At 43.0% G+C, this 22,798-nt stretch overlaps 1 protein-coding gene across 1 annotated transcript in view; it reads left to right on the top strand.

Moving 5' to 3' along the window:
- The window catches only part of cachd1 (cache domain containing 1), a 100,647-nt gene that overhangs the window by 55,885 nt on the left and 21,964 nt on the right, over positions 1–22,798 (top strand). The window contains exons 5-12 of the mRNA XM_084067251.1: positions 5,571–5,697; positions 10,796–10,940; positions 11,494–11,713; positions 12,058–12,207; positions 15,411–15,698; positions 16,239–16,388; positions 19,792–19,915; positions 20,105–20,222. Coding sequence (XP_083923377.1) covers positions 5,571–5,697; positions 10,796–10,940; positions 11,494–11,713; positions 12,058–12,207; positions 15,411–15,698; positions 16,239–16,388; positions 19,792–19,915; positions 20,105–20,222 — 1,322 coding nt within the window. The remainder of the gene's footprint in view (positions 1–5,570; positions 5,698–10,795; positions 10,941–11,493; positions 11,714–12,057; positions 12,208–15,410; positions 15,699–16,238; positions 16,389–19,791; positions 19,916–20,104; positions 20,223–22,798) is intronic.

Genomic DNA, 22,798 nt, shown 5'->3' with positions numbered 1-22,798 from the left:
ATTCATCCTCTCTCATTTCTCTTGGCCCAGTCTAAACAATATTACTGTGTGTGTGTGTGTGTGTGTGTGTGTGTGTGTGTGTGTGTGTGTGTGTGTGTGTGTGTGTGTGTGTGTGTGTGTGTGTGTGTGTGTGTGTGTGTGTGTGTGTGTGTGTGTGTGTGTGTGTGTGTGTGTGTGTGTGTGTGTGTGTGTGTGTGTGAGAGAAAGCGAGGGGATAATTGAGATGTAGAGAATGATGAATGAAGGAGAGGGCGGGGTTCAGGTGGGAACGCTGTTGGTCACATCCGTGTACACTTGAGTGGATGGTTGTATTCCACCTCCGGTTCTGTCTTCTGCGTTGGTTCTCCTCCAGTGAGGTTAGGGAACCTGGGAAGGCAGAGGGAGACTTTATGTGGGACGGCAATCAATGATCTGGGACTGGGAAGACGGGGTGAAAAACTAGACAGACCAGGGTGTCGATTGAAATGCACTGTGAAATCCTCAGTGTTCTGGTTACATTTGTGCAAAGAAAAGAGTTACAAATGGATAAATTAACACTGGGGTTTTAATAGGTGGGGTTCTGGTATCTTTGTGTGATTTGCACAAATGTACACCATTCCATACTCATCTAATCCACCTTTGGAATCACTGACACTGCCCTCTCCTGGTTCAAATCATACCTCACTGACGGACATCATTTCATCTCCATTATCTGCCAATCATTCACATCTCCTGTCAACCCATGGCGTCCCCCAAGGCTCAGTACTTGACCCTCTCCTCTTCATCCTGTACACGCTCATACTTTGCAGACATGGCCACCGTTTCCACTGTTATGCCGACGACCCACAACTCTACCTCCCCTCCACAACCATCCCTGCCATCACCCACTCCACGCTCACCTCCTGCCTGGCCGACGTCAAAACATGGATGCAATCAAACTTCCTAAAACTCAACTGCAATCAATCTGAAATCCTAATCATTGGCCCAGTCTCCCTCACCCGCTCCACTCATGACTTCTCCGTCAACATTGATGGCTCCATTGTCCACCCAAGTCCGCAAGCTTGGTGTCATCCTGGACCCCCCACCTTCTCCTTCCAGTCCCATGTCAACCAGATCTCTTCGTCCCAGCCTATCACACACTGCTGCTGAGACACTCATTCATCACATCTAAACTCTACTGCAATAGCCTCCTATACCGTGTCTCCACCAAGGTTCTCAAGAAACTACAGTATATGTACAAAACTCTGCCGTCTGCCTGCTCACCAGAACCCGATCCAGGGACCACATCGCACTAGACCTCCGTGACCTTCACTGGCTCCCAGTCAAACACAGAATAGATTCACTACCTACAAGGCCCTCATCAACCAGGCTCCCCGCTACCTTTCTGAACTCCTCCAACGCCACGCCCCCCATCCCTCCTGGACATCCCTAAGACAAAGAAACAAACCTGGGGTGACAGGGCCTTCTCGGTGGCAGCCCCCTCCCTATGGAACTCACTCCCAGCTCACATCAAAGATGCCCCCACCCTCGCCACGTTTAAAACCACACTCAAAACCCACCTTTTCAGACTCTCATTCCCCACAGTACCTATGTAATCATTATCCCCTTTAGTTTTTGGCCTTATAAGTTATAACTAGTTATAACCTAATAAAGTTGTTTTTATTCTGTTTCTGTAAAGCGACTTTGAGTACCTAGAAAAGCGCTATATAAATTCTATGTATTAACAGATCTCTTCATCCTCTGTCCTCTCTTTCATCCATTTCAGCTGTTTTGGGACTTCTGTTATGTTGTCTTTTCTCTGGTCTGTTTTCCCTGTCCTGATTGGTTCCCTAGTGAGAGTATATTGATTCAGGCGTGTGTGTGTGTGTGTGTGTGTGTGTGTGTGTGCCTCGATCTGCCTCAATGCCTGTGTGTTTGTGCGTGCAGGACAAGCGTTTTTTCCCCTTTTTTTTTTTTAATAATTTCTTTTTGACTTTTAGGCCTTATTATCCTATTGATAGGATAGTAGTCTGACAGGAAATGGGGAGAGACATGCAGCAAAGGCCATCGGGACTCGAACCCGCTGTCAGGTTACTTTGGAGCCTAGGTGCCTGGACCGCTACGCCAGCGGTCAAGGCCAGTGCAAGCGTTTTTAAAAGAAACAAAAACTAAAAGACTAGAATGAACAATGCTAAACTAATTGAAACTAAAACAAACTAAACTGAAATGGGATTGCATGTAAAATCATCTTCGTTTTAGTTTATCCACCATCATATCTAGGGATGGGAAGATAATCGTTATTATCGTCATAAAAAACACTCACAATAATTGTATCGTGGACATTGTAATTGATCGTGAAATTGTCCTCCGTCATACACTAGGAATTTGCTTTTGTTGAGCCGCAAATTCAGTACCACTTAAACCCTCCATACCCTGTAAAGAGCGCATTTGGTACACTCTTATATTTCACTCTACAAAAATCAATTTGCCAAAAATAGCAGATCTACAAGCTTGTAGAATAGATAGACGACGTTTTTCTTCCACGAACATTCCCCCCAGAATAGGGATGCTGGGGGTCCAAGTGGTTAAACAAAAGTCCCAATTTGAGTTTTAAGCATATTTTGATTATCACGATAATATCGGTGATCATGCATTCTTTCATCCTACCCTTTTCAGCTTCTGTAAAATACAAGACTTTCCTCATAATAGATGAAAAAGTAAAAGTAAATAATTCAACTAAATCTTGTCAATTACTGAAATTAAAACTACTTATACACTACTAAAGCTAAACAAAATCACACAAAACTAATGAATATTTCAAAACCGTAATAACGGACACATAATGCTCGCGCATGCAGGTTTTTCATCTCAGGCCAGTAGACATGTTGACCGCTTGGCAGTCGGCTCAAAGGTATATAAATGTGTGCGTTTGTAGGACTTTCTAAACACTGGTGGCAGATGTATATAGATGTATACAGAGCCCTCTTCAGCTGTCAACACTGCTGAGTGGTTCCTGTTTATACCAGTCTCAAAGATGGATGGAGGGACTAGCAATGATTTGCTAGCAAACTAGCTAGCATGCTGCAGTGGAATAATAACCCACTGCCCCTCAAAAATGGGGTTCCTAGACTTTTCCTAGACATGAAAGATATCTTTTAAATCTATATCTGTGCATACATACAGGTAGCTTTTTAGTTTTTGCTCACCTGTCCAAAGAAATATTTTGCTAAAAATAAACATGCCGGAAAAAACTATTTGGGCACAAATTAAAGGTAGGGTAAGTGATTTACTTTGGTTGAAATAAGTGTTAAATAGCTCTATATTCTGATAGTACTCATTGCTATAGAGTGTTTGTTCAGTAAAAGGAGTCTCCCATGTCTCTCCAGCTCTTTATTAAACAGAAAATGCATTTTCAGGGCTCTCTCCTGATTGGCTTAAATTGTGTCACCTACTGTACCTGAACTTGTACTATAATCTGTTTACTAAAGAGCTGGAGAGACCCCTGTGACCAAAAAAAACCCTCTCTGTAGCAATGATTACTATCAAAATATAGTACTTTAACCTTTTTAACCAAAAAAAAAAGAATTACCAAGAAATATCTCGTACCCTACCTTTTAAATATAACCCATTTATTATCAGGTGAAATCCAGTCATGCAATGAAACAGTATGAATTATATGTATGCCTATAATTTATTTTAAATGTTTAATCCACCCAGGCTGCCGTGTATAGTCTGGCCACTAGAAAGTCCATGTTGTTTGTTTATAGTGGATGGGCCTCAGTGCCAGTGTATACATGCCCTATAATTTTGGGTGCTGCTCAGTAGACTCACTGGTCTCATATTCAGGAGATTAGATGCCAGTGTGGGCCTACATTCCTGCGTTTTATTAGTTTTAACTCTTACATCACCATTCTACTGTTATCTTAGACATTCTTTCACTCTCTGTCTCTGTCTCTCTCTGTCTCCCTCTCTTTCTAATAGTTGTTGGCCTGGTTAACCCATTAAGAACGCATCTGTGTCATTTTAGAATTCTTTGGCTATTCAAAAATAGCAGATATACAAGGTTGTAGATCTGCTATTTTTTTTTTAAATCGTGAAAATGTCTGCAAATCTTTGAATATATATATTTTTAAAGCGAACATTTGTAAACTATTTTGTTCCAGGGACCTCCAGAAGCAAAGATTTGAGTTACAAATCTGTTACAAATATATATATTCAACGATTTGCACAAAGCTTAATGTTCAAGATTTTTCAAAAAATAGCAGATCTACAAGGCCACTATTTTTGAACAGCAAAAGTATAAAATAATGGTTTGTGACGCAGATGCGTTCCCGGATTGAACGGGTTAAGGAATCCATGCTTCTATTTGTGTCCCTTCCCTCCCTCCATCTCTTTATCTTTGATGTGAAAGGCTGTTTTGTGTTGCACTGAGCAGACAGGAAGCTGCAGTCTTTGTGATTGGATCTCTGTGAAGATACTGTTGACTCTGTGACCCACTAAAATGGTTTGTTGGCTCAGTGTCTTTGGCAGAGGATGCTGTTAAGTTGGCCTGCGTCACTGTAATAAATTCATAAATATCAGTGAAGCACTGATGCGTACATTGGCGTTGATTCACAGCACGGCACGGTCAGACTGGTCATACTCGTTTTGTTTTAGGAATTCATCGAAAGATGGTCCAAAAGGACTCCTGTGAATTTGACAGCTCTACGTTTGTGTTCTAAGTTGAAAATAAGTTGTATTTCCTACATAAAATGACAGAGGTGATAGAGGTGTTATGTAGGTGTCTATTACCAAAAGCTGTGATTGTGATTGTCTTTGCCGGGGATGCACTTACACAAATTACAGACAAGTTCTAACAGTTTTCACTTCCTATGAACATTATTAATCATCACCATACTCAAACAGAAGTAGCTGATTGAAATATGAGCTTACAGTACCTTTAGGCAAATTGTTGATTTGGGAGAGAGACTGGTGTAAGTTGAAACTCTTTAGTATATAGTATAAAACATGTGATGTATTTCCAAGAAGTGGAAGGTAAATATTCTGTATTGAATCCTTGTAGAGGTGTGCTGTCAATATTATCTTTGGGGCGCAAATTCTTCTTCCCACTTCTTCTACTATTTACCAGAAGTATTTATTTTACAAGGTACGGATGCTAAAAGAGAGTTAATCATTTAAGCACCACATTTTACATTGTGATACAAAATGTGACTGCACCACATTTGAGCAATTAAGGCAAATTAATTCCAGTTAAAGATTACGATCTTCATTCGGCATCAAGCATGACATATGCACACATGGAATGCAAGTGCATGTAGGGCTGCACATGTCATGTGAGTGTCTTTGCTCTCTCATTCTCACGCACTCAGAGCCCGTGATTAACCTCTGCTCTGACCAGTGGGATTAACCTGGTTAAATTAAGGTTACATTTGAAAAGGTGAAACTCAGCAAGTATTTTTCTCATGCATGTCCTCTCTCTCTCTCCCTCTTTCCCGTTTCCTACACCCCACTCCTTTCACTCTCTTTTCATCCCATTTTTCTTGTACCCATCCCCTCCTCTCCTCTATTCCACCCCCCCTCTCTCTCTCACTCTCGCTCCCTCCTATATGTAGTGTTGGCAGACAACTTGAAGTCCAACCCAGGGATAAAGTGGCAGTACTTCAGCTCAGAGGAGGGTATCTTCACGGTCTTCCCTGCCCACAAGTTCCACTGCAAGGGAAGCTATGAGCATCGCAGCAGGTACAGTACCACACACATTTCCTTTCTATGATCACTTTCTGGATTACCGTCTTCACATCCATCTCCCTCCTCCTCTTGCCTCTCCGGCAGTCGTCATAAGGCCTCCCAGAGGGATGTGGGTGGCGTGCCACCCCCCCCCCCCTCGCCCCCCAAATCTGACCACACATGCCTTCAGCAAGAATGTGCCTCTGTACCACTAAAGCCCACAGGAATCTCACACCTTCACTGTTGTGGCTTTTTGTGGTCACTCATAGCTCACTCTCTCTCTTAGTTTTTGGGGCGGTGTAACCGCCCCCTATAAGTGAGGTTTGGACACTGACCAATCCTGCACCGTGATTGGCCAATAGTCTACAACGCAGTCTACAACGCTAAACCTTCCACAGTCAATGCAAATCTATACTTTTGCAAAGTCAGCCAATCACATTACAGCTGGTGTCATCACCACTAGCTGTAATGTGATTGGCTGACTTTGCAAATTCAGGACTGTGATTGGCTAGCGAAACACATGACACATGTGCAGCCCCATGAATAGCAGTATGGACTTAAAAAAAACATTTTTATGTTTTTTTTAAGTGAATCACTTCCATCACTGTGATGATGTAACCGCCCTCTATAAGTGAGGTTTGGACACTGACCAATCCTGCACCGTGATTGGCCAATAGTCTACAACGCAGTCTACAACGCTAACCCTTCCACAGTCAATGCAAATCTATACTTTTGCAAAGTCAGCCAATCACATTACAGCTAGTGGTGATGACACTAGCTGTAATGTGATTGGCTGACTTTGCAAAAGTCAGCCAATCACTGGCCCAGGACATTTGTCAAGTATTGATCCCATGATAAGGAAAATTAACGAAAATGTCCCTAAAATAAAAATCCCTTATATATTGATGATTAAGGATTCTCCTGTAACTTTCACTAGCCCCCAAATAAAAAAGATAGAAAAAAAAAGAAAAAAAAAGAATTATTTCGCAGACTCCACTTTGAGAACCGTGGAGTGAAAGTCTTGTCCTACTATTTACAGTAGAAAGCTTTTTCTCCTGTGTGGATACGCAGATGTCTCTTCAGATTACCTGATTCATTGAAACTCTTGTCACACCATTTACAATGGAAAGGTTTTTCCCCAGTGTGGATACGCTGGTGTGTCTTCAGATGACCTGACGCATTGAAAGTCTTGTCACACTGTTTACATTGGAAAGGTTTTTCCCCAGTGTGGATACGCTGGTGTGTCTTCAGATTAGTTAACTGACTGAAACTCTTGTTACACTGTTTACAGTAGAACGGTTTTTCTCCAGTGTGCATACGCTGGTGTTTCTTATAACTATCTAAGATACTGAAACTCTTGTCACATAGTTTACAGTAGAAAGGTTTTTCTCCAGTGTGGATACGCTGGTGTGTCTTCAGATTTCCTGGGGAACTGTAACTCTTGTCACACTGTTTACAGCAGAACGTTTTTTCTCCAGTGTGGATACGCTGGTGTTTCTTATAACTATCTAAGATACTGAAACTCTTGTCACATAGTTTACAGTAGAAAGGTTTTTCTCCAGTGTGGATACGCAGGTGTGTCTTAAGACTATCTAAGATGCTGTAACTCTTGTCACACCATTTACAATGGAAAGGTTTTTCCCCAGTGTGGATACGCTGGTGTTTGTTCAGACTAGCTGACACACTGAAAGTCTTATCACACTGTTTACATTGGAAAGGTTTTTCTCCGGTGTGGATACGCTGGTGTATATTCAATGTACTTATCTGACTGAAACTCTTGTCACACTGTTTACATTGGAAAGGTTTTTCGCCGGTGTGGATACGCTGGTGTGTATTCAGGGTACTTATATGACTGAAACTCTTGTCACAATATTGACAGTGGAAAGGCTTTTCTCCGGTGTGGACACGCTGGTGTTTGTTCAGATTACCTGACGCACTGAAAGTCTTCTCACACTGTTTACATTGGAAAGGCTTTTCTCCACTGTGGGTACGCTCATGTGTCTTCAGGTGAATTAACTTACTGAAACCTTTGGCACACCGTTTACAGATGTGAGTTTTCTTTCCGGTGTAAATCATCAGATTTTTCTTTACATCTCCTGGTTGAGTTAAAATCTCTGTAAACCGTTGATGACTTTGAGCTTTTGGTGGGTCTGTGTCTGCTTGTTTCTGGCTGGTTACAGAGCTGACTAATTGCTGACAGGCCTCTGAGCAGATTCGTCCATTCCTCAGCGTTTGGCAGTTGAGGTCATCGTGGCTCAGATGAGACGTGAAGGTACACTCAGAACAGGAGAGCTTAGTCTGTGCGGATTGGAGGGACCACGCTCCTCCCAGGAGTGGAGGTTCATGTTCAAAGCTGGTCTTATACATGGCAGCAGGGGACGGAGTTGCAGGTTCTGTTGAGGCTGGAAACTGTGTCTTCTCTCTATTTCCCTGTATTCTTTGTCTAAGTTCTGTATGCCTTTCTCTCACAACACTATTCGTGGACACACTATCTTCTGGTCTCAATTGAATGAAGTGGAAGTCTAAAGTAACTTCACACCTCATATATGCTGAGCAGAGCTCTGGTCTGACCTCACTCTCAACACAATTGGTTGCCATGCACGCCTAGCAACACCGATGTGCGCAGGCTTCCGCCCCCTCCATATTTGGGCAAGAGTGATGTCATCAATATAACATCATATCCGTGACGGCAGAGATCCACATGGAAGCCACGCCATGTCTTTTTCATGTGTTTATCATTGACTTATTATTAAGTAAATGTCAGTTTAAGTTAAGTTGGTGGTATAACACGATGCGGTACAAACGTCTCTCGAAGCTCAGTGATGGGTGATTATGACCCAGGATTACAGCTTAGGCAACTGGCACTGGGTGAAAAAAATGGCTTACAAAAATTGTGGGTTAAAAATGTATGAAAGAAATAATAATAATGATAATACATTAAGTCAGAAATCTTTGAGATCGACAGTATTGCAAGTCACGGTGGCTATTTACAATCATGAACAGCAGTTGAAGTCCTTTTCTTCTTCATGTCTGTATGTCTATCAGTACCACCCTGGTACAAACAACACCACTGACCTCTTTATTCAGGACTGTGATTGGCTAGCGAATCACATGACACATGTGCAGCCCTATGAATAGCAGTATGGACTTTAAAAAAAACACTTTTATGTTTTTTTTAAGTGAATCACTTCCATCACTGTGATGACCACTGTGACCACACCGCCCACTTCACACTGGGTGTGATTTTTCTGTTATACTGTATATGGCTCTCTCTCTCTTTCCTAATCTATCCCCCATCTCTCTCTGTTGTTCATGCACTTGCTCTTGCATTTTCCCCTGGTGTTGTAAATCTGTCAGTGGGGTTTCTGAGCCAGTCAGCTGGCCTTTAGCTATGAAACAAATGATGCTGCTGCTGCAAGACGGAGTGCGGGTGGCTTAGCGTGTACATCACTCCCCTTTTTCCACCATGTGATGGCTTCTCAGTGGGCCCCGTTCATTAAAAGTGCGTAAGCAGTAAGCACAAATCTCTCTGCTTAAACCCTGCGTATGGATGCTTAATGCGACATTTTGGGCCTCATCAATATGTTCTTACTTGAATTTGTTCTTACTCTGCAAACTAATTTAGAACAGCCTCAGACCACGTATGCAAAAATCTTAGTCTTAAAGTAAAGAAAAGAAAATGTGAAGATTAACCAGATTTTAACCCCTGCTCAAGTGCTGCAATTTTAACCACTGATCTAATGGAGCCTGCCTGCTTGCTCAGGGGAGAAATAGAATTTTGACCTCATTTAGTTCTTATACATTGTCTTATATATTGTTGGGGAAACTGGGAATACGGACCCTGATAGCAGCGGTTTTGGAGCAAGAGCTCATTGGTGGTGAGAGCATGCACTGGGGCAGAGATGAGGCTCCAATAAAAGCAACAGTGGAGAGAAGGGGATCTCCTGTGAAAACAGTGTGACCCAGAGCAGACAGAGGTGGAGGGCAAGGTCTGCAACATGGGCCACCTAAGCTGAGAGAGAGTGATAGGTTGGCGAGAGAGAGAGAGAGAAAAGGAAACATTATCATGAAGGACTTATGGAGAAGTATGGTTGGGAGTATCATGATGCTGTCAAACATCGACTCATGGGATATTAGTGAATCCTAATGGTTTTGTATAATTTCTATATTGTTTGTGATCATTCTATAATTTTTGATTGAAATCAGTGTTTTTTGTGTTTTACTTAGCAAATCTTCATTTAGTTTCACTCCATTATTATTATTATTCAGTCTGAAAGCCCTCTCAGTCCAGCCGTTTTCTGAGATGGGGGCGTGGCCAAATTGTCTCTCTTTGGCGATTGGTTCATACTGGATCATACCTGGGCCAGGCCGCTGGTTAGATTTTCAACGGAGAAAACCCCGCTTTTTTACAGCGTCGCCAGACCCTGAATGCGAGGCTGGCGATTTAGGGGCTGGAGCCAGGCTAAGCAAACCATGTTAACTGTGAATTATATGTGAACGGCCATTCTCTTTCACAATCATCCTCACCACTATCCATGTATACACTGGCTATACAAAAATAGCAGATCTACAAGTTCACAGCACGTCACTCGTGCCACGCTGTGAGCTTGTACATCTACTATTTTTGAAAATATTTCAAAAATAAATGTTCCTTTTTTTGCCAGACCCAGAGGGTCGGCCTACATGAGGCTGTGTCTGTCCCTCTTTCGTCCCCCTTTTGTCTCTCTTTCGTCCCTCTTTTGTCCCTCTTTTCTCCATATATGGCATAAATTGGGAGACACATAATAAACTTGTCCCTCTTTTCCTCTTTTGTCCCTCTTTTCTCCATATATGGCATAAATGGGAAGACAGATACACAGACAGATACACACGTCATGCGAAGTCCGGCCATTCAGATTTCAACCACTGCCAGGGGTCTGGCAGTACCAGGTCTCCTGGTTCTATTTTTTACATAAATCTTCTCTTCTGGGCGTCCCTGGCACAAAACCTTTTCAGATGGGGGGGGGTCCGCAGCCAAATGCATAATTGCATATCAATTTGGGGGTCCTTGACATGAAAAAGTTTGTGAACCACTGGTGTACAGTATAAATGTAGACGTGCGTTGTTCTTGCAGGCCTGTGTATGTGGCAGCGGTGCGGCCTCAGTCTAAACACATCGTGGTGATGGTGGACCATGGAGCGTCAGTGACTGACACTCAGTTACAGATCGCCAGAGACTCAGCGCTGGTCATCCTCAACGCTGTGGACGAGCACGACAAGGTTAGCTGTCCTGGACAAAGGTTACCTTGAATGCGAAAAGAGCCGTCTGCTTAGACAGCAAAGATCCTGAGTGTTGATTTAACTCTGAGAATGTACAAGTGTAACCAAATGGACCAGGAAGGGTCCATTTGGTTAACATCTGTACACTCAAAAGTTCCACATTTTAAAGTAATTCTTATCTAGCATCTAAAATGCTAATTGAATTCAAAGAAAAACAAAAAAACAGAACTGTTGTGAAGCGATACATAAAATAATTGATTCATCAATCAATGCATGTACAAACCAAATTATTGAAAACAATAATAGACTTGTTTAATTGGAGGAAAATAATGATTAGTGGCTGCTGCCCTAGCCCATTTAGACCTGTTACACCTATACGTTGTTATACCTTTCAAGCCGGGAAAAAAAATAACAAATAAATTTGAATAAAGATTTTAAGTTTTTCAGAAAATATAGGTCCGGATTTAGAATGTGTTTTTAAGAATGGGCCTCAGGTCTAAATGGGCTAGTACCATGTAGAAACGTTTTGTCTTTCTCTGCCTCCTACTTGTAGATCTCTATTCTGTCGGTAGCGGAGTCGGTTCGCTACTGTTCCCTGGACCTGTGTTACAAGAGCCTGCTGTCTCCGGCCACCAGCGAGACCAAGCGGAAGATGAGCACCTTCATCTCAAACATCAAGGCATCAGACGCCCCGACGCAGCACGCAGCCGGCTTCCAGAAGGCTTTCCAGCTGCTCCGGAACACCAGCAGCCTCAGCAAGCAGCATGCCACCAGTAAGAACTGTGACTGGGAGAGAATTCCCTGCCTGCCCAACCTGTGTCTTTTGAATAAAATTCTGTTAAGTTTTAGTCATATTTTGGTTACCAGAAATGTTCCACTTTTATTCTAGTTTTAGTTGACCAAATATAAGATTTTAGTCGACTAAATCTACAATTGATTAGTGTCGACTAAAATAGATTTTTGTCAGGGCCGTGATTTTCACTTAGCTGCATGCCGAAAATACCCGATCTACAAGCTCACAACGCGCGACGCTTTGTGAGCTTCATTGTCATGACATTTCCATTTGTTTATGAGCGCTCTGTTGTCTTTCCCTCTGTGTGTGTGTGTCTGTCATCAGCCACAGATATGGTAATCATCTACCTGTCATCTGGCATCACATCTCGGGAGTCGTCGGAGCAGGAGAAGAGAGCAACGCTCAGCGTGGTCAGGGAGGAGAACAGACACCTCAACAACTCTGTCATGATCCTCACCTACGCGCTCATGAACGGTACGACTCACACAAAGAGCAACTGTTAACTCAAATGCGAAGGCTATTGTTGTTGTCAAATCGTTCGGGTTTCGCCACCATGAGCTGGAAGGAATGAAGTATTGTTTCTCATGCCTGACTTGTACTTCATACTTCATGTTGTCCTGTGCCAAAAATAGCAGACGACTCATGGCCACACGACACGTTGTGAGCTTGTAGAAGGGCTGTTTTTGGCATGGGACATTGTCATACGATTAACCCATTAAAACTGGGAAAGCATGTGTCCTTTTAGATTTTTTCGTTGGCTATTCAAAAATAGCAGATCAGCTCACAGCCCGTCTGTTCGTGCTGCACTGCAAGCTTGTACATCTGCTATTTTTGAACATTTTTGAAAAATCTTGAAAGTGTGAGAACTACAGATTCAGAAGGTATTTGTAGAATCGGCCTCAGGTCTTAATGGGTTAAGTAATGAATCAGGCTTTAGTAGGTTATAACATTTGGCAACACAATAACATGCAAAGCACTGGACCAATGGCTGACCCAAGATACAAAATAGAAAATCTTGACTTGACAGCCCCTGACAACTAAAATAAACACAGGAGTCACAAAAATGATGGTAACACGGTCAGAGAGATCAAACGGACCCTAACAAGTTCTGTTTGGTGAAGTTGAACCTTGTCATTGGATGCAAACCGCTCAACCACCAGATCGTACACAGATACGCACAGCAGTTCACTTTCAATTACAATTTTGACTCTTGGTACAGAGCCACGTTTTTTTTGGGTTTGTTTTTCCACTGGAAGCTAATTATGCGTGTGCTAGACATGGTTTTCTTTGTCTGTGATGGGATATGCACAGTGCACAGAAGGATGAGGAGGACTGAAGGTTAGAGAGGTGCTCAAAAACCTCAAAGGCTTTTTGTTCTCACCATGTGTGTTGATGTGGCGTGTGCACCCTTCCTGCCTCTCTCTCTTTTATTGGCCCTCTTCATCTCCATCATCCATCCATCTGTCTGCTCCTGCCCCCCCCAACACACACACACACACACACACACACACACACACACACACACACACACACACACACACACACACACACACACACACACACACACGCACACACCCCTCCACTGTGTATGCATTAGTTCACCATTAATAAAATAATTATTTCATTAGGGTATGGAAATGAAAAACATCTGAGAGGGAAGGGAAACTTCAAAGTAAATACTGTGTGTGTGTGTGTGTGTGTGTGTGTGTGTGTGTGTGTGTGTGTGTGTGTGGAGATTTGTGTGACTGACGGAGGACCTGCTTGTTTAAAACACTCCACGATGAAAAGGTTACACACATCTATCAGCCTTTGAGTTTATTAGCATTGCACATCCAGAAAAAACATTTGTTCTGTTGTTACCTAGGCTATTGTACACGGCTCAAAGCCCCCCCCCCTGTGTGTGTGTGTGTGTGTGTGTGTGTGTGTGTGTGTGTGTGTGTGTGTGTGTGTGTGTGTGTGTGTGTGTGTGTGTGTGTGTGTGTGTGTGTGTGTGTGTGTGTGTGTGTGTGTGTGTGTGTGTGTGTGTGTCTTTGTCTTAATCCCTGCTTCCGCTGGCAGATGTGAACTGTTGTTTGTCAAAGGTGATCAACAATCTGTTGGTCACACTGTATTGATTTGTGTGTGTGTGTGTGTGTGTGTGTGCGTGCGGCTGCGCGCACAAAAACAAACTGATGTTCTGCCAACTCCAGTTTCCCTTTCAGGCTGGTTTCATGAACTTTCCATTTTGCACTGCCAGAAAGTCATTAAGAACCATGTTATGTTCTTTTGTGTCTCTTGCTTACAGTTTTTTCATGGGCTCAGGGCTCTATACCAGATCAGCTCCTTTTTAACCTCAACACCAAATCTTGTCCCTGAAAATAGCTGATTTGCTAGCTCACAATGCATCGCATTTTGTCCCCCAGGGCCCTTTACTAGGTCCGCTCATTTTTTCCCTCCACACAAAATCTCTTTGGTGAAAATAGCCTGTAGATCCTGATTTTTTTTTTCCGCAGAATGTTTCAAGTGATTAATAGGGTTAATTATAGGGCTTAATATTGCATTGAGTTTACATGTTGAACTGACTGACTAAAAGAGCAGATACCATGTCTGCCAGAAAAGCTGCCCCTCAATACTGTCCATTTGACATTGTCACCCCCCACAAAGCCATATCTTGTCAGCCGTCCAACAATATGGTCACCAGAGATGAGCCTTGGCCTTAAAACATGATTCTGCTCTAATCCCATCAGTGATTGGATACTGGCATGAATACCATGCCCCATCCCTCCCAATAAGCTGCGAGATACCCAATGATCCAGGTGACAGCTGCAAGTTGATCCAGGCTCCTCCAAAGGCCTTGGTATACTTTGCGGCGTTGCGCACCGAAAATAGCCGATCTACAAGCTCACAACGCGTTGGCACTAGTGGCGCGCAACTAAGTATAAATCTGGGCTTAAGTGACCTCAGGACTCGGAAAGTCAAAGTCTGGGCTGGTCCAAAGTCTGGAGCGTGCATTTACTGTTGATCCACCGTGATGTGGCACACTGGGTGGGATGTTCCGCACGTGTCGTAAACTTGGGGCTTGAAAGATAAACACAGGGTTTTACAGATGGTTGGTTTTGTATGTATAAAGCTTCAAAGAATAGTGAGGTGGTGATGGTAGGATCTCAGGCGTGCATGCATGGAATATCTCAGGAGTGTTGACTGACACAGAACAGGTCTTCTTCTGAAGTAAAAGGCTACATGGTCATGTAGCCTGGACGCTGGTCCTGAATCTGGTATTCTCTTTTTCTGAACGCTTTTGCCGCACAACCAGAGGGACTTCAATGTGACTTGGGAAGTTTATCGGCATCCCAAAATAGAAAGATACTTGATGAATACGATCTCTGTTTTGTGGAACTTGGCAATCAGATTTTTTGTTCCTGTTGTTGCTTTCATTTCTACCATATGCAGAAGGAAAAGATGATAGGAATTTGAGTCATGTGCTCATTACTGAAGAGCTGTTTTCTCTCTCTGTCCCCCGTTTCAAACGATTCTTTTGCGTTTAAGCATGGGCTCATCATACCACACTCAAAAGGCCCCTTTGTGACAAGACAGTCATTGTGAACCTTGGTCTTGGTCTTGTGTAGTTCAGTCAGTTGATTGAAATAAATTCACTCACACTGTCTCTAATTCGTCCCCGTCTGTCTTCTTCCTCTCAGAGGGCGTTACGGGTCTGAAGGAGTTGGCCTTCCTGCGGGACCTGGCGGAGCAGAACTCGGTGAAATACGGCGTGTACCGAACGGGCGACCGCGACCGTGACCGCTCCTCCGTGATATCGGCCGGGGCGGCGGGGAGCTCCGCGCTGCCGGTGGTCAAAGGGAGCATGATGGTGTTGAACCAGCTCAGCAACCTGGAGACCACGGTGGGCCGCTTCTACATCAACCTCCCCAACCGCATGATCGACCTGGCCCGCTTCAGCCTGCCCTACTCTGACCCCATGGGAGACGGTAGGTGGACCACGTCACACCATGCTTCAGTGGCTCAAAGGAAATGGTCTTGCTAATATTGAATGAAACTCCAGTTAAGACGAAGACATGGGAATGACTTTAATTAACCACTTGAACCCTAGTGTCACTATTCTGGGCATGTCTTCATAATAGGCGAGCATTCTGTGAAAATGGCTAATCTAGAAGCTGACAACGTGTTGCAACGCAACGCTTTGTGAGCTTGTAGATCAGCTACTTTCGGCAAATTGATCCGCTTTAGAAGGAAAAAAGGAGTGGGCCAAGAATAGTCTGGCCTGGGCTACCCCAGTCATGGGGTTTAAGTTGTAAATTAATTAATTCAATTTGAATAAGTGCTTTTATGTTTTTTTTTGTTTTGCATGCATTGTTTAACTAAGCTACATTGAATCAATCACACGTTTGTGAGCCGAGATGAGCTGAAGTTCAGTGCTCCATGAAAGGAGCAGAACTAAACCCAGCTGTACGGAAACTAAGGTACCAAACTCAACTGTTGAAACGTGACTTTGAACCCTCCTCCCCAAGGTTTCATCATGACCGTTAGCCGGCCATGTTACTTTGGTAACCTGCTGCTTGGCGTGGTGGGGGTGGATGTGAACCTGGCCTATATCTTGGAGGATGTCACCTACTACCAGGACTCGCTGGCATCATATACCTTCCTCATAGACAACAAAGGTGAGTCACACACACACTCACTGATATACAGTACTGCTCATAGACTGGTACACACTTTTACGGTAGATTGCCGCGCATTTGTTTGAGACATCCATCATTTCAAGGATTTTAATAAACACATGCTGCAACGCAGATTAAATACAAATTAATTTCGGTAATTATTTAATGCATATTAAATATGTAACAGTAACACGCGTTGGAACATCAAAATGTATTGAAAGTGCACAAGCAGAAGTAGTAAGTCGATTTTTGGACATCATTTGTATTAATACTACAAATTACTCCTAGCTGAAAAATAAAAACCCTTAAAAGAAAACGTGAAAGGTTAGTAAAATGGTAAAATTGTGTGCGTTTATCCGCCCTTCTCGTGTACATGGAACCACTACTCCCTCGTAGAGTGCACGGTTTATTTAGTCTGTGTCGACTTCCTAAATAATCATTATCCCTTATTACTGTTTATGGACATCTTCCAGCCAGCAGTGGCATTTCTTTGGCACTTAATTTTCTTCCGAGCCCTGCCCTGTTGCCCTGCCATGGCACAGGGCTGTAGAACTCGTGTCCGGACATGGTTTGTCTTGGACATAGCTTAAGGCTAGTATTCAGCGCAGCCTGGGAAGGCAGGCCAGAACAGAGTCCCTGATGGAAGCTGAGTAGTCCAGTGTTTCCCAAACGATGGGTCGGGGGCTGTTTTGTGGTTACGGACCCATTTTTATGTTTTACGTTAATACAAAAACAATTTAAAGTATTATTTCAAATGATTTAGCTTTTTTCTTTCAAAATGTTTTCTGCTATTTTAGCTATTTTTGTGAGACATTGTTGTACAAGTGTAAGTAAGAGGTAAAGGCTTAAGAGGTAAACCAGACTAATTGGTTTAGTCAATTATGTAAATTATCAATATTGATTTTTTTACGTTGATTTATTCTTGCATAAAAAATAAAGCAAGTTATCAAAGAAAATGTGCTTCTTGATAAATAAACTACTAGAAAAAAGTCATTGATGGAGTAATCGCTAAGAAAATAACCGATAGTTGCAGCCCTAATGGGGTGGGAGGTGGGGGTCTGGGAAGTTTGAAAACAGAGGCGTGGTAAAGAAGGGGTGTTGAGGGACACTCAATTACTACCCATCATGTTCAACGCTTGAGACACACTGACACACATACACACCAACGCACAAGCCGGTTTCCTGACTGCCCGACCTCAGACAAGTACTGTCATTCAGCAACATGACATCACCGCAGTTAAGAGGGGCTGGCTGGAAGAAACGTACTTCCAACGCATAGCTGCTTCCATAGCACTATTAGCGCACACCGTGAGTCATCTGAGCGGAGTTTTGTTTGTGTTTTATGCTACACCATTAAATGAGACCAGTTATTCCCCCTCTAGATACTGAAAAGGTTTGTTATTGTAATAAATACGCCATCAAATTATGGCTCGTTAACTGTACCGCGCTTATTAATGCCATTCAATAAACAACCTTGACAAATGACTCCCATTAAAGTCATTAACTGGTATTCAAATTGCCTTGCTGCCAATTAGGGGTTTGTGTAAACACGGAGGCTGCCAGAGCCGAAGGAAGAAAGATTGCCGCATTACATCTGCAATATCTGAAAATGCATAGCGAGATGAGTGACCATGTTGTGACCTCTTAGTAAGAGTATGATGATGACAGGCTAGATAAACCAAATACATCGAATATATTTGTATATCTTAGATTTATATGTTATTCATGTTAACCATTATAAAAGAATACTGCTACATATACTAATACTACAGGGGTGTGTGTGTGTGTGTGTGTGTGTGTGTGTGTGTGTGTGTGTGTGTGTGTGTGTGTGTGTGTGTGTGTGTGTGTGTGTGTGTGTGTGTGTGTGTGTGTGTGTGTGTGTGTGTGTGTGTGTGTGTGTGTGTGTGTGTGTGTGTAGTGGGTTTAGCCATTCATGTCTAAGGGTGTTTGACTGTGTTGTCCCTGTGCACTGTAATGTGTAGTAGTTAATGATGTCAGAGGTAAGAGAGGACAGGGATTCTCCTTCATGGTGGTGGGGACTGGGGGGGACTGTACACCTGCTGCTGCTGCCAGCTGCTCCTGTGCCAGTCACGCGTACACATTTAAACACATGTTGCACACATAAACACCAGGTAATGCCTGATTTATGCTCCGGGGTTTCCCAAAGCGCACCGCCTATATGCAAGCTCACGTCGCGTCACCAGTTTGGCGCGCGACACCCATCGTATGACAAAGCTTAAGAGAGCTATGGACTTGAGCCAAGCCTTTTTGTTTGTTCACCGTCTTTAGCACACATGCTCTTCATTTGCCCATCTTTCAGGGGGTCCTTTTCCCCCCAAAGCTGTTACTGTGGCGATTTAAAGCCTGTTCCTAGTGACTCAACCACTTGGATCCTTGCGTCCCTATTCTGGGGGGAACATTCGCAGAAAATAGACGATCTATAAAGCTCAGAATGAGCTTATAGATCGTCTATTTTCTGTGCAGAGATTAGGTGTAGAGGGGAAAAGATGTACAGAGGCAACTCGTATCCAGTTTCTTAGTTATAGAGGGTTTACGTTGTTAAACACACAAATGCCTCTGTGCTTTGTTTGCTTCTTGGCCTCATCACACCTTCTACTTGGGTGGGGCTGTTTTACATTTTGTACACACGCACAAACACATAAAAATGCTTCTCAAGCATCATCAGCCACACAGAATGACAACTGGATCCAATTTGTTTGTTGATTCGTCAACTTTCTTCGACAGGGTTTATTTGAACATAAAAGAAGTGCAACATTGTTGGATGAAAATTCATGACCTCTTTGATGCATGTGCAGTGCAAAAACATAAGCTATACCAAAACAAAATCCCTCTCTGATTATTCTCTCTCAGACTTATTTCTTTTTTTTTTGTAAGATATTTCTCGGATACTTTTCTGCCTTTATTGGATAGCAAAGTGAAGAGTGACAGGAAACGGGGAGAGAGAGAGGGAGTGACACTCAGCAAAGACTGTCGTGAATCGAACCCGCGACTTGCTGTCAGGCTGCATTAGCCGGCTGCACCTTACCCTTATTTTTTATTATTTTGGAAATCTACATCGATGCAATTGAGCTTGTAGATCGGATATTTTCAATATTTTAAAATGTATTCCCCCAAAAAATGGCTAATCATTTTACAGAAAATGTCATAATTCCCTCTAACTTATTAAGTTAGAGGAAATTATTAAAATTTCCTCCATCTGTTTTATACAGATAATGGAAACGAGCATGCACAATAATTGCAGTTATCTCAAATAATTGCAATCAGGTGATTAGATAATAATTGTGACAGGCCTATATATGGGTACCTCCTGTCCTAATCTTGTGGGGTGGCGTGTGTGGACTGTAAGTGATAACTGGTAACCTCCGTTGGTTGGTCTTCCCAGGTTACACACTGATGCACCCGTCACTGACGCGGCCTTATCTGATGACAGAGCCTCCCCTGCACACGGACATCATCCACTATGAGAACATCCCAGGATTCCCTGTCGTACGACACAACATTCTCAGGTATTGAAGGGTCACATGTCTCTGTGTGTGTCTGGACGAAGAGCTAAAGCTGTCTGCATTTTAAATAACAAGCTCTGTGCATTTTGTTTTGGCTCAGTCTCATGCTCCATTTGAAGCCACAATTACCCCCACCCACCACAACTGCTGCAAAGTGTGTGACATTTGCAACTCTCCTGTGTGTTTCTGCAGTCTCCCACTGGGCAGTCAAGTCATCGCAGTGCCGACAAACTCCTCTCTCTCCTGGCACACCAACCGACTCAGAGACCCCAGCAAAGACGCGTACAATGTCAGCTATGCCTGGAAACTGGTACGGGATGATATAGTTTTGACATTTCCATGTGTTTGATGGTCTAATTGACAGTGACAGAAGTTAATTCTCATGGCGTCTTGGACAATGCCCGCCCTACTGAGTACCAGGAGTCTGGAATGCTAACACCCAATATTTCGCTGCCTTTTCTTTGGTCATCTAATGAAAACACTTTGAATTATAGAAAATAAAACCTGGGATTGAACTTTTACATCTAAAGGCAGTAAGGCACTCAAAACATGTATCTCACATTTAGACGCTAATAATTTTACTTCACTTGTGACAGGTTTACTGGCTCAACATTATTAGTTTGTAAGTAACTCGACCCATGGCAGCAAAGCCATCCATTACTTTATCAGCTGACTTTGCTTATCAGCTGCACTCGTAGCCTGATTTATTCTTAGTTGCACACTGGCGTCTCACACTGAAAATCCGGCTATTTTCAGTGCAACCAAGTATAAATCAGGCTTTATTCTCCATTTGCTCGACTCCCTTTTCTCTTTCTCTCTCGACGCTCTGTTATATCAAACTACAGCCGTGGTAGTGCAGTAGAGTTGTGCCTCCAGTCTTTTTCTGTCCTCCATTCTCCATGCTCCCATTCATTCCATCCCCCCCCCAGACCCCGGTAACTCCCACCCTTCTCTGTCACCTTAAATCAGTCAGCATAATAAAAACCAAGCGCTCCCCACACCCAAAAAGCTGTCTCTCCCCAGAATCTGTTTTTCCTCCCGAGACCCAGTGTGTCACGTTTTAGGAACAAATGGCAGCGGGACAGCAAAAACATCATGCCGTATTTACACTGTTTACTTTTTGACATTTTAGTCGTTTTGGCACGAGCATAAATATCACACTTAATTTTTGGATGCCGTTTTTTGGCCTCCGTTAAAAGGGCTTTTTGACATTTCGCTATTTAACATGGGTTGCAAGAGTTCGCATGCGTCAGATTTGCCTCGATTTTGGCCGCGGCCTCCATGTTTTTCAAAATGTATTTTCCAGAGTCAGGAAAGTGACTGATAGTTGAAGTTTACTTAGGAAACTCTAAGCGTCGAAGCAGAAAGGAGCATATTCCCACGCCATCCTGTCTTTTCCTCAGGCCAGCTATTAGGCCAGCCAAAGTCAATGGGCAGCAGTCACCTAAAGGCTAGAGAAGCACGCTTACGACCGGAAGGTTGCCGGTTCAGTCCCCCGGACACGCAAGACAAATCTAGGTGGGAGAGTGAATAGGTAGCGCTTAGTCATCCCTCGGAACACCCACTGAAGTGCCCAAGGCACTTGAACCCTCTAATTTCTTATTGTAATGTTTTGGGCTTGGGACAGAAATGGACAACGTTACAATGTATGAGGACAATTCTTATATACAAGCTCATAGCGCAGCACCGAGTGTGATCTACAAGCTATGAGCTTGTAGATCTGTGAAAATGTGTGCAAATCTTTGAATACATATTTTTTAAAGCAAACATTTGTAACTCAAATCTTTGCTTCTGGGGGTCCCTGGAACAAAATATTTTTAGATGGGCGTCCATGGCCAAATACATATACATTTTGGGGTCCTTGACATGAAAAAGATTGAGAACCACTGACATACTGTAACATAGATTTTTTTTCTCCAAAAAACAGTTAGGATTTAGAAGACATTTTGTAGAATCGGCCTCAGGTCTTAATGGGTTAAAATAAGCAATTTAAAATGTTTGCGTTTGTGTGTGTACGTGTTTTTGTGTACGTGTTTGTGCTTGTGTGTGCTATGCTTCACTGCATCCTGAAACATCCAGTCTCACACTCTGGCAGTTGCTGTTGGTCTGCTCTGCTCTTAATCGCACAGAATTGGGTAACCATCAAGCCTAATGTGTTTCATTTAGGATCTGTCAGTGAAACTGCCTGTTCAGGCCTTGTCCCTCAGCAGCATTGTTTACTGCCAGCAGAGCTGGGATAAGACCGCTGGGAAACACATTGGCTGTGATGTCTGACACTAAACACTGAGGCGGAAAGGGCAGACAGTAGTGGGGAGTGTGTCACTGCTCTGGGTTCATACATAGTATGTAGTCTTTATTAGATATTAATAAATATCATCACCAACCATGGATTATTTGCCACCAGTCTTATCTCTCCAGTCTTTTATTCCTGTTCTTAGGGATGAACAGCCAATTAGCACTACAGCTCTTTGCACCGAAAATAGTAGATCTACAAGATACAAATGCGCTGAAACGCTTTGTGAGCTTGTAGATCAGCTACTCACTATGTTTTATCGCTGTTTGTGCAAATAAACTATTGTCGATGCGCGACACCCATGCACAACTATGTATGAATCAGACTTTATGTTTATTTCCTTCATGTTAGTTGATCCCTTCCCTGTTTAACCAATTAAGACCAGGAAAAGCATCTGTCATGTTTGATGTTAACCACTTTAACCATTATTTTATACTTTCGTTATTTCGTTATTCGCACCAACTGTCTTGCTATGAGCTTGTAGATTTTTGAAAAATCATGAAAATGTTTGCAAATCTTTGAATATACAGTTTTTAAAGCGTTTGTAACTCAAATCTTTGCTTCTGGGGGTCCCTGGAACTAAATATTTTGAG

This window comes from Gymnoscopelus microlampas, assembly GCF_963454915.1.
Source record: "Gymnoscopelus microlampas genome assembly, chromosome: 9".
In the NCBI taxonomy this organism is placed as follows: Eukaryota; Metazoa; Chordata; class Actinopteri; order Myctophiformes; family Myctophidae; genus Gymnoscopelus; species Gymnoscopelus microlampas.
Note: the sequence above shows the minus strand (reverse complement) of the source record. Positions and strands in the feature narration are given on the sequence as shown.